Here is a 12,027-nt window from a genome sequence, read left to right as displayed (position 1 = left end):
ACGCACCTATTTTATTAAAGCAGAATCATATACTCAGTCTTCTGTTTCTGGCTTAATTTAGCATTTTTCTTTGAGGTGGGGGTGTTTCAAGACAGGATTTCTCCATGTGTAGCCCTGGTTGTCCTGTAACTAAATGGCTTTGTAGACTAGGCTGGCCTCAAACTCAAGAGATTTGCCTGCCTCTGTCTCCCTTAGTGCTGGGATTAAAGAAAAGGAGCACCACCACCCAGCTCTCTTAGCACCTTCAATGTTTACCGCCTATCAGTTCCTGTCGGCCTCGCAACCATCAGGGATTGCGGGTATTATCTACAATACTGTCTTCATTCCTTCTAGTGACTGAAAAATTGCTTTTCCAAAAATTTTGTATGTGATAGACTGGATGAAACAATGAACTAAAAGCAACCCTGCTCCTGCTCTTTGGGACACTTGTTTTTTTGTGAGCAAGGCGATGTCTAAATAGCAATTCTCCAACACTATGTACAAAGCTACCCAGGGCCGAAAGACCAGATTAAACAAGCACTTAGGTGTCATTGATGGGAAGAAAGCTTCCCAGAATGCTTCAGCAATTCCTCTTCTCAGTTGAAACCAACATAGGCCGAGGGTACTAAAGTGAAAGCCCATTTGTCCTAATTCTGTCCATCTTCCAAAAAGAAAAATCCTAAAACTTGTATCTTCTACCCAAAGCAGAAACTTGGATGTCAATCTGACAGTAGTTACTTCCTAGGTCAAGAACAGTCTTTCCATGGTAGCACCTCTTTCTTCCTCTCACTAGGGAAAGTCTCAGCAAGAAGCACTATGCACTGCTGGGGTAGACCCTTGCTCAACCATCACTCCTAAGGATTCCACTACAAATGGTGGCAGGAGTGTTTCAGCAACTTTGGGGCTTAAAAAACCGTAGCCAATTAATTTTACTTTTGGCAACTGCTTTTTAAAAGAGGCGTGTTTAAATATGAAACTAGCTGCCAGTGTGACTAAGAAGATAGATGGTTATTTACTATGGACACAGAACAGCTTAATGTAGGGCTTTTGGAAAATAAAAAGTCACATTCCCTCCCAGTAACTTCTTCTAAGTTCTAGAAGCTGACATGATTTCTTTTCAGATCCAGCAATGTAGGGTGGTAGGTGACTCTGTTTCTATTTGTTCTACTTATGGTAACATTTAAAAAGAAAAAAAAATATTTAGATGTGGTATTAATCATATTTCAAAGAAGCTCAAAGAACTAAAATATTTCTCCTTTACATTAAGAAATAAAATCCCCATAAAGCACAAATTGCAGAACACTACCTAAGAGAATTCCTATAGAAATCACGTGCAGTGCCACCTACATCTGACCTGGACAACCAAGTGCTTCAATGTGTCATTTTCTCTATGGGGACCCCGCATTACATAAGTACAAACCACAGCAGAAATTAAAGTTTTCATCTTTAATGAAATGACTTTGGAAACGGGACATTTCCATGACGCCAGCACTACAGCTTTTGGGGTCACAGTAAGATACACAGAATTACATCCGTAATTGCTATGAATGCCAACATTTCAGGCAGTAATTTCTGTTACATGGCAAACAAGATCAAGAAAGCAACCATCAAGCAAAAGAGTCCCATAGCTTCAGACAAGGCAAATCCCAGGATAGCATATGAGAACAGCTGCTGCTTCAGTGAAGGGTTTCTAAAAGAAACAATGCAACACAGACGACGGTTACACATTTAGCAAATGGTCAAGAATCAGATGAGTAGATAACTAGTGTGAGGATCTCTGCAACCAAGAAAGCTCTATGGAGGTGCTATCTCCCTACACTACCTTGCTTCTGTCTTTCAAATTGTTTTTTTTTTGAAACCCACTCCTAATCATGTGGCACAAAGTTAGGGGAGCTCTCTTTGTATGCATATATAAATGCTTAGTTTACACCCACTTTGAGGGGTCCCAATATTCTTGAGGTTGAAACTTATGATCCCATTGTCTCCCTCTCCTGGCTGGCTGGGGTTACAGCGTGTGACCGTTCAGTGTCTAATGCACACAGTTCACAAAATACAATGGAAGACACACAATAGACACTACAAAGGAGCTACTATTACTTCACTACTTTCCTATGTCCAGTTATAGCTTCCCACTGTTTAACTTCCTCTGGGACAGAAGTGATTACCTGGCATAACCAATGATAAGGCTGCCAAAGACTGTTCCAATACCAGCACCAGAACCCGCAACTCCTACTGTTGCAGCACCTGCACCAATGAATTTGGCAGCAGTATCAATGTCTCTGCTGATTACACTGGTCTGAAACTCCCTTCGGATCAGCTGACACGCACCATTCTGGGCCCCATTAAATACTGTAGAGCCCTGGGAACGGGAAATAAGGCAAAGGTCAATCCAGTAATCACATCTATTTTAACGACTGCACTGTCAAAACGGTGACATCTTTATACTGTATCTTGGTATGAATAAATAACTGCATGGCACAATGAAAAAGAAAACCAAGAACTTGGACTAATTCTTATCTTGTATAAGATAATTAACAATCTATACCTATACCTTCTAGGGTTGTTAAAAATTATGACACAATATGTGAATGTTTTTCAACACAGCAGGCTCTTTTTGATAGTCATGACTACTTTAATCTTAAATGCAAATAACTCAAAACTACTGGCTTAAATATAAATACAGATGAAAACATTTATTTGCTAATTCAGGAGGCTGCTTTGGCCGGCAGAGTTCCTCTCAGAGGCTCATTCTACACTGTTGATTAAAGTGGAAAAGAAACTACCTCGGAGCCGCTCACCCTTCACTGTAACACTGAAAACTTACTTGGCAGTGTTTCCTCATCTTCATTATTACCACTTACCTCTCCAGTCCTAGCCTCGGGCCGAGATAACACTGCTGCAGAAATTGGTCTATATGCAACTCTGGATCCAGCTCGGATCTATCAATGGAAGGAAAGGAAAAATTTCAAGTATAAAGAATATCGGTGGGTTTTCTTGTAACCATAAATTCTAAAGGAGAAAGCTGAAGAGAAAACGAGCAGAGATTTACTTCTCTGTACAATGATTTTGGCAGTTTGGTCCTTTTGAACCCAACAACACTTCAGGCTAAGGAATTGTAAACCGTGCTATCTAATTGATTTGTGAACTAAAATCCTAAGAACAATTAGTTACAAACCGAGCACTGCTGTGGAAGTTTCAGTAAGTGTAATGCTGTAATTCAATAAGCCCACGTGGGCCAGCAACTTTTTAGGAGTGTCACTATGAATGCTGTCATTTACAACAGTCCAGCAGTTAATAGAGCTCCCAGTATTTCTAAAGTATTCCTAAATGCCCAGTAGTCACAGATTTACTACACAGTTAAGTAGTTCGACGGCAGCCTAAGAACTGGTGAAACCCTGCCACTATAAGGACGTCTTGCCTTCTGGCTTCTCTGCCCTTGAGTGTCCACGACACTAAGGTCACAGAAAATCCCTTCAGAGCCCGGACCTGATTCTCTAGGACAAATCCATTAGATTCAGACTTCCAGTCTCTAAAAAGAAAGCTTCGGGGTTCCCCCACCACCTTTCTCCGCCCACACAGGGAAGCAAAGGCCCTCCCTCTGCAGCGGCAGAGTTTGACCTACAGACACGCATGGGAAGGAAGCGCTGCAGAGGCAGCTAGGCCTCGGCGGCACCCTCCCAACTCCCAGCACCCCGGCCTTCGCGTCGACCCTAACTCCACCGGGACCGGGGTGTGGGGGTGGGGGAGGGGCGCGCTCCAGGAGCAAGGAGGCTGTGACCTACGCTGAGTGGGGCCTGACAGGCCTCGGGGGACACAGGGCGGGGGGACGGTCTGCCGGGCAGGGCGGGGAGGGAAGGGGGAAGGAGGAAAGAAGGGAGGGTGGGGAGGGCGCCGGGGCAAGGGTGAAGGAGAGCCGGTCCCTCAGCGGGTACGCTGGGCCGAGGCCTGGGCTACGCACCAGAGCGGGGGTGCGGGCGAGCTTGGCGCAGGCGAACATCTTTCCTCCCGGCGGCGCGGCGTGGATGTGGGTGACAGGCGACGTGGGCTCCTCTCCCGCTCCCTCTCTGCGGAGGGAAAAAAAAAGAGGCTTAAGGTCAAGTGTCCCCCAGGGGCCTGCCCTTCCCACCCCGGGCCCCCAGGGCCCCCGCGCAGGCCGACGGCGTGGCCGCGTGCCCGGGAGGTGCAAGCCCGGTGGATGGGGCCCAGCGGCCCGCTCCACCCCGGGCCCGCGCCCTCCGCTTACCTCCCGAGGCGGCGGCGGCGGGCGGCGACAGCGGCGGCAGAGGTCGAAGCAGTGGGGCTGGGCGCGCAGGCGCGGTGCGGCTCTTATCCACGCTGCAGCACCCGGATGGAGAAGGCGGGGGTAGACGCTCAAGGTCACTTTGTAACAACTTTATTAGTAACCAGCAGTGGAGGACAAGGACAGTCACAGGGCAGCAGGCCGGCGGGCAGTGAAATTCAAAAGAACTCGCGTTGTTAGCGTCACTAAGGGTGAAGATATTTTTTAATCTTTTTTCGCTATTGCTGACCAAGCCTTGCACCTTGGACATGCCAGACACAGAGCTACAAGCTAACCCTCTTTGCACTTTTATTACAGGCAGGGTGAGTTGCCCACGCAGGCCTTGAACCTGTGATCCTCCTGTTTTAGCCTTCCAGGTAGCTGGGATAACAGGTCTGCACCACCAGGTCCAGAGGGATTATTTCTTTAAATGAACCCAGAAAAAAGTGATTGGACAGCTAATTTTTCTTCAGAAAGAGGTCCTTATTAGAAGTACTGGGATAAACAAATGAGCGGCAACTGCTTTTGCAACTATATAGCCCAGCTTGGACTCCTTCACTGAATTCTCCTGTCTCTGTCTTCCAAGTGCTGGGATTAAAGGCGACACTGTGCTTGGCTTTTTTTTTTTTTTTCTTTTCTCTAGACAGGCCTTCTCTGTAGCTTTGGAGCCTGTCCTGGAAACTAGTCCTTGTAGACCAGGCTGGCCTCGAACTCGCAGAGATCCACCAGCCTCTGCCTCCCGAGTGATGGGATTAAAGACTTGCACCATCACCGCCCGAGTTGTGTTTGGCTTTCTTCCAACTTTATAATTAGAAGAATTAAGAGATTATAATGTGCTGGGTGGTGCTGGTGTACTTTTTAAATCCCAGTACTCCGGAGGCAGAGGCAGATGGATCTCTGTGAGTTCGAGGCTAACCTGGTCTAGAGAGCAAATTCCAGGACTGGTTCCATAGATAATGAGAAACCCTGTCTCGAAACAAACAAACAAAACAAAAATAAAAAAATTGAGATTATAACTATCATAATTTTGGACTAAAAAGTGTCTGAATGTTCTTTGAAGTTTATTAAGCACCTATTTTTGGTAACGTTGAACAAACTAGGTGAATGTCTCAGATAAATGACTTGTTGAACTTCTGGTCTCGTTATAGATTTTTAAAAATGGTTTTGAGATTATACTTACATAGTTTTCCTTTGCTGTTTCCCTCCCCTAAGCCGTCCTACATACTCAACTCCCTGTTTTTTTCAAATTCATGGTCTCTTTTATACACACACACACACACACACACACACACACACACACACACACACATTCCTAACTATAAAAAGACAATTTGCTCTGTCTGAATAATGTTTTAATCATGGTATTTTCCTTGGCGCTCTCCCCAGCCCCAGACAATCACCATTCTTTCTTTTTTTGTGAACTTGACTACTTTGTGTCCTTCATTTAAGTCATGCACTGTTTATTTTTTGTAACTAGCTGCCTGTTTTTTTATTACACTTATTTACTGACTTGTGCTTATGTGAGGGGAGGCATATGTGTATGGATGTATAAGCCACAGTGTGCTTGTAAAGCTAGGAGAATACCTCGGGGGAGTCAGTACTCTCCTGCCCTGCGGATCCCAGGATTGAATTCAGGTCCTCAGGCTCAGGGGCGAGCAAGCAGCTTGACTCACTGAGCCCTCTCGCAGCATACCCGTCCTTGTCTTAAGTTCATGTTGTGTATTTTTGAGATTAATCTAGTTATATAGCTCACACCGACCTGGAACTTCGTATCCTCCTGCCTCAGCCTTGAGAGGGCTGGGATCACAAATTTGTACTAAGTACTTGGTTAATAACTGATTTCTTTCACATAGCAGATGTCTTCATAGTTCATCCAGGTTGAGGCTTGTGTAAGAATATTCTTCCTTTATAAGACTGGATAATATCCGTGTATATATGTATGTCTGTACCTGTATGTATCATACTTGCGTAACCACTCATTGGTGATGGAGCATTTGGGTCATTTCTCCCTTTTGTCCGTTGTGAACAATGCTGTTGTGAACAATGCTGTTGTGATCACAGATGTAGGAGTACTCATTGGAGTCTCCACCTTGAATTCTGTGGGGCATATACCATAAAATACTGCTGGATCATATAATTGTATTTTAAAATGATAAACTGTTTTTCACAGTGACTGTACCATTTTATATTTCTACAGTAAATACAAGGTTTCCAGTCTCTCCACATTCTTGCCAGTGTGCACACTCTTACACACTCACTTTCTCTCTTCTCTTTTCTTCTTTCCTCCCTACTCCCTTTCCTCCTCTGACTCCCTCCTCCTTATGTCTCTCCTCTTTATTTCCCTCCCTTCTTCTGTACCCCTTCCTCCCTCCCTCCCTCCGTCCCTCCGTCCCTCCGTCCCTCCGTCCCTCCCTTCCTCCTTCCCTCCCTCTGTCTGTCTCTGTCTCTCTCTGTCTCTCTCTCTCTCTCTGTCTCTGTCTCTCTTTCCTTCTTTCCTGACAGGGTCTCATATACCCTGGCCTTGAACTTATTATGTAGCCACAGATTGCCGCAAACTGCTAGGAGGTTCATAGTTATCTATGAGGGAACCAGCAGGCTGGAGGAAACAAGAACTTTGTTGTTGAGACAGAGTTTCTCCACATAGCTCTGGCTATCTGGAACTCTCTGTGTAGACCAGGCTGGTCTCCCAGAGGTCTACCTTGCTCTACCTCTCGAGTGCACCACCATGCCCAGCACGAGAACAAAGACTTCGAATACTGTTCTGTAAACTTGAATTTGGAACCATGGAAATCACTCACCAAAGTTAATGCTTCAAAACTCCCTAGAAATTGAAAATAAGTAGAATGAACAAGTTTAACTACCTACTTGGTAGTTTCAGTTACACAGGGTAAATGCAAAGTTTTAATGAAGGGTTAAGAAGACGACTCCTTGTTCACTCCATTTCTTGTACACCAGCTTCCGAATTTTTGTGGTTATTGTTACTTTTGTTTGGAATACCTTTTCTTCTGATAGCTACTTAGCTCTTTCCCTCACTTTATTCAAGTCTTTGCTCAAATATTACCTCTTAGGACTTTCTGGATCCCTTACTTACCTTCTCGCTCATTTGTTTTTGAGACAGGGTCTCTCTAGTAGCCCTGTTGTCCTGGAATTCACTCTGTAGTTCAGGCTGGCCTTGAACTCAGAGATCTGCCTGCCTCTGCCTTTGAGTGCTGGGATGAAAGGCGTGCGCCACCACTGCCTGTCTTTTTTCATCTTTGAAAAGGTTATTTGTTTATTTTTAAAATATTTATTTTTCTTTTATATGTATAAATGTTTTGCCTCTCTCTCTCTCTCTCTCTCTCTCTCTCTCTCTCTCTCTGTGTGTGTGTGTGTGTGTGTGTGTGTGTGTGTGGTATGCCAGGTAGCAAAGGAGGTCAGAAATGGATACCAGATCCCATGGAGTTTGGAGTCACAGCTGATAGTGAGCCACCATGTAGGTCCAAACGTGGGTCTTTCTCAAGAACAAGCGCACTTACTTAACTACTGAGTCACCGCTCCAGCTATCCATGTTTTATTTTTTATTAACATGTCTGTCTGTATGCTTGGGTGAATTTCTGCCATGTGCATGTGGGTCCAGGGAAGCATAGGAGGGTGCTGGATCCCTGGAGCTGGAGCTGTAGGTGGGTATGAGCCATTTGACGTGTGTGTGAATCTGGTCTTCTAGAAGAGCAGGGAGCACTCTACTCCTGAGTCATCTCTCCAGCTCCTCTTCCTTCATCTTTTATTTATTGCTTGCTCTTTTGGTTCACACAGAATATTTGTCCCCGAGGATAGAGATTTTGCCGTGCTTATTGCTGTATCCACAGTTTAGAAAATGATTGGCTTACTAATCAGTTAATTAATTTGGGCCGTCAGTAAACTATTGGGCAATAAGGTTGAGAAGAAATACAGAAATTGTTAATCTTTTATTTCCATCTATCCATTATTTGATATGTTATAGTAAAAATGGATTATTTAAAAATGTAAATATCAGTACATTAGGGATATTTTAATAATTTATAGTGATCAATATCAATACTTTCCCTATTGTGCTTGCATTGATGAAAAAAGGCTAAATGACTAAATGAATACTAAATTTCAGGTCTTGGTGATGAACTTGTGTATACTTTAGGCAGTAACTGCATTCAATATTCTTCAAGTTACATTCAAATTCTTAATATATTTAAGGCTAGGCTATCCTTGTTTGAAAATATTATGTTCTCATACATATGGCGTCTTACTTCCGTATTGGCTAGAATTAGTTTATATACAGGTAGGTTTTACACAAATTTCGTGGGTTTTGTTTGTCCTGAAAATCAATTCTTAGTGTAAGTCCCCACCTCCCTCAAAACAATCAAGCCTCTATATTTTAAGACTTGAATATTTAACATATGCTTAAGAGATGAAGAAAAATTAATAATTTAATTATTTTTATTTTATATGTATTGATGTTTTGCTGCCATGTATGTCTGTGTGAGGGTGTCAGATTTTGGAATTACAGACAGTTGTTAACTGCCATGTGGTGCTGGGAATGGAACCCAGTTTCTCTGGAAGAGTAATCAGTTTCTTTTTTTAGTTTAAAATATTTTTTAATGTTTTTGTATGTGTGTGTGTGTGTGTGTGAGAGAGAGAGAGAGAGAGAGAGAGAGAGAGAGAGAGAGAGAGAGAGAGAGAGAGCCCAAATAGACTCCAAAGATGGGATCCACTGGAGCAGCCTAATATGGGTATTACAAATAGTCTTAACTACCAAGCAAGACCCAAGAGAGCTCTTTCTACCATTTTTTTTCTCAGCGCTAGTCCCAGGGAGGTATTTGTGGGTTACATTACTAACCTTAAGGTTATGTGATTATGAAGCTACTCTATCAATTAAAAAATTATGTGGCTTCCATATTGTGTAAATACTTTATGCTGATCAATGCTCATTTTGAATATATTTCTGGATTATTGTGGCCTCATGAAGGAAAAACACGGTTACATAGTACTAACCGTACTTTTCTTGGAACCTTCTCTTGTTACTAATTTAAATAAAGTTATCCATTGTATGGATAACATCACGCTTTATGCTGCCCATCTAACCCTTAGACTCTCTAATCTAAGCACGTCGATAATTAGCTTTGTTTCCTATGGCCCATCTCCCAGTCAGGTAACCTGGTCTACAGAGGTGATGCATATACAATTTTAAAGTGTATTTTTCAGAAGCATTAAAGAAATACATTTTATAAAATAAGATCTATAAGTGGAATCATCAAGATTTATTTATATGCTAAGTTAGAGCTTTGCCTAAATTGCTTCCTTGATTTGGAATAGGTAAGATCAAGATTTTTAATTTTTCCTAGTACTAGAGATCAAGCCTAGGCAAGCACTGTCCTGTAAGATGCACATTTTAAATGTTAGAAAAAGTTTGAAGTAGAAAAATGGTCAGATGAACCCTTGTGAGCAGTAAATATGCAGAATGGTTGAAGTGACTCCCATGAAAGCTTTATCCTAATCCCAAAGGGGTTTTGACCAAAGGGGTTGAGAACTTCTGTTTTAGACTCACTTTAATTTAATTTAATTTACATATTTTTTCAAAAAAATTGATTTTTTATTTGATGTGTATGACTGTTTTTCCCTGATTGTGTGCTTTGTGCTTAAGGAGACGGGAAGACTGTGCCAGATCCCCTGGAGCTGGAGTTATAGATTGTTGTAAGCTGCTCTGTGGTGCTGGGAGCAGAACTCAAGTTCTCTACAAGAGCAGCTCTTAAATGGTGAGCCATCTCTCTAACCCCTCAATTAAGTGACCAATCGAATCACTTAAGTCTTTTCTCATTTTATTCTCCCAGAGGCACACCATGTTTTCCCCTTCCCCCACCATTGCCACCTGTAGTAAGAGGAGCGGTGGGCCATGCCCCGCTGCCCTGCTAGCTTAACCCCAAAATAATCACACAGGAAATTGGTGTTAATTAAATTACTGCTTGGCCCATAAACTCTAGCCTCTATTGGCTAATTCTTACATCTTAATTCAACCCATTTCTGTTCATCTGTGTATTACCATGAGGGATCTTGCTTCTCCGGGGAAAGATTCAGCATGTCTGACTCCCCTGGCGGTTCTCTCTCCCTGCCTTCTTTCTCCCAGAATTCAGTTGTCTTCCCTGCCTATCTAAGTTTCTGCCCCCTATCAAAAGGTCAATGCGTTTCTTTATTTAAACAATGAAAGCAACACAAATACAGAATAGGACCTCCTCCACACCAGCCAACACCAACAGCATAAGGTGCTAGTATCCAGGCACCCCTTGAGAACCTGGCACAGTCCCCCATCTGTGTATGGCAAGCAGTTCCCTGACTGTAAGCAGGTGCAAAGGTCCCTTTAAGGGACAAGCTCCGCCCACTCCAGTGTCTGTCTCTATCTCTCTCCCTCTCTCTTCCTGATGAGGCAAGTAGGTCTCTGCCTCTTTCCCTCCACCTCACTCTCTCTCTCTCTCTCCCCCCCTTCTCCCTCTCTCTCTCTTTCTTCCCTCCCTTTTAATTAAACTCCACACTCAACTTCTCTCTGCATGGAGTATTCTGTCACCCACTGCATTTGGACCTTACCTGCCATGGGACCGTCTGCCAAGGTCCCTCTCTGGCCTTATCAAAGCATAAGAGTCTGACCCTAGGTAGATAAAGGGATTTATTGTCTATTTTTTTCTCTGCTACTTTTTTAGATGAGTTCTTGGAAAGCCCCCCTCCCCCTTTTTCTTTAAAAAAAAAAAGACATGGTCTCATTTTGTTGAGGCTGGTCTAGGACTCAGTGTATAGTCAAGGCTTATTGACTTTGGACTCTCATTCCTGGCCTCCATCTCCCCTACACTGGGATTACAGAAAGAGCCATCATGTCTGGCATGGAGGGTCCTTTTGGTAGATAGAATGTTGCTTCAATTCTACCTCCTTCTTAATGTGTTTGTGTCCTAATCCTCACAACCTGTGAGTGTGTTATCTCACATGATCAAAGGGTCCTCACAGAGGAGATTAAATTACAGATACTGAGATGAGGAAATGGTCTTGTATCTGGATGAGGACAGTATGATCCCAAGAGTCTTTCTAAGTGAGACAGAGGGGAGACAGGGGATGTGGTGGCAGAAGCAGAGGTAGAGGGGATACAACATGAGGAAGACTCCACTAATTGTTACAAGCTCTGAAAACAAGGATGGCCATGAGCCAGGAATTGTGGGTCATTTCCAGAATCTAGAAAGGGCTCAGGATAGATTTTCCTGTACAGCCTTTAGAAGAAGCATAGTGCTTCCAACACATGGAGTTTAGTGCGCTGAGATCCCTGTCAAAACCTTTGAACTCCAAAAACGGAGCAAGGAAATGTGTGCTGTTGGAAGTCACCAAGTGTGACAATTTGCTATAGCAGCATTTTGAAACTAAAAAAGTTATGAAGTTCCTGCCTGATTCATTGTATGGTTCATTAATATGAAAGCACAAATCAAGGGATGTGGGTGGAGCCTCGATTTAAAGTTCAGGCTGCTTAGTTACCCAATGGGTCTTGCATTTGTGCAATGCCCATAGATATATATGGAGCCACAGTAGCAGCAAGTGATGACGTGATTTCCAAGGGGACAGCGAGAGCAGGCTTATTCAGGACCATTAAAGTTTTGAGAGATACTTTGTAACTGTGTCTGCTTTGCTTCAGTTAAATTCACCAGCGAACTCAGTGTCTTTAGTTACCTCATGTGATATGATCCAAATACACGCCTGCCAAAATGCAGAGGGAGAGACAAAACCCCAAA

General features: G+C 43.3%; 1 protein-coding gene across 1 annotated transcript; it reads right to left on the bottom strand.

Moving 5' to 3' along the window:
* Positions 1 to 1,410: 1,410 nt before the first annotated feature.
* Atp5mc3 (ATP synthase membrane subunit c locus 3) lies at positions 1,411 to 4,376 on the bottom strand. Its single transcript, XM_038336630.1, has 5 exons — positions 4,223 to 4,376; positions 3,938 to 4,043; positions 2,841 to 2,918; positions 2,145 to 2,338; positions 1,411 to 1,669 (listed from the first exon to the last, which is right to left on the bottom strand). The coding sequence occupies exons 2-5, from the start codon at positions 3,974 to 3,976 to the stop codon at positions 1,555 to 1,557; spliced, it is 426 nt and encodes a 141-aa protein (XP_038192558.1). The 5' UTR covers positions 3,977 to 4,043; positions 4,223 to 4,376; the 3' UTR covers positions 1,411 to 1,554.
* Positions 4,377 to 12,027: the final 7,651 nt, after the last annotated feature.

Source organism: Arvicola amphibius, chromosome 7 (assembly GCF_903992535.2).
Source record: "Arvicola amphibius chromosome 7, mArvAmp1.2, whole genome shotgun sequence".
NCBI classification, from domain to species: domain Eukaryota; kingdom Metazoa; phylum Chordata; class Mammalia; order Rodentia; family Cricetidae; genus Arvicola; species Arvicola amphibius.
The sequence above is the reverse complement of the archived record's forward strand: the minus strand, read 5'-3'. Positions and strand labels throughout refer to the sequence as shown.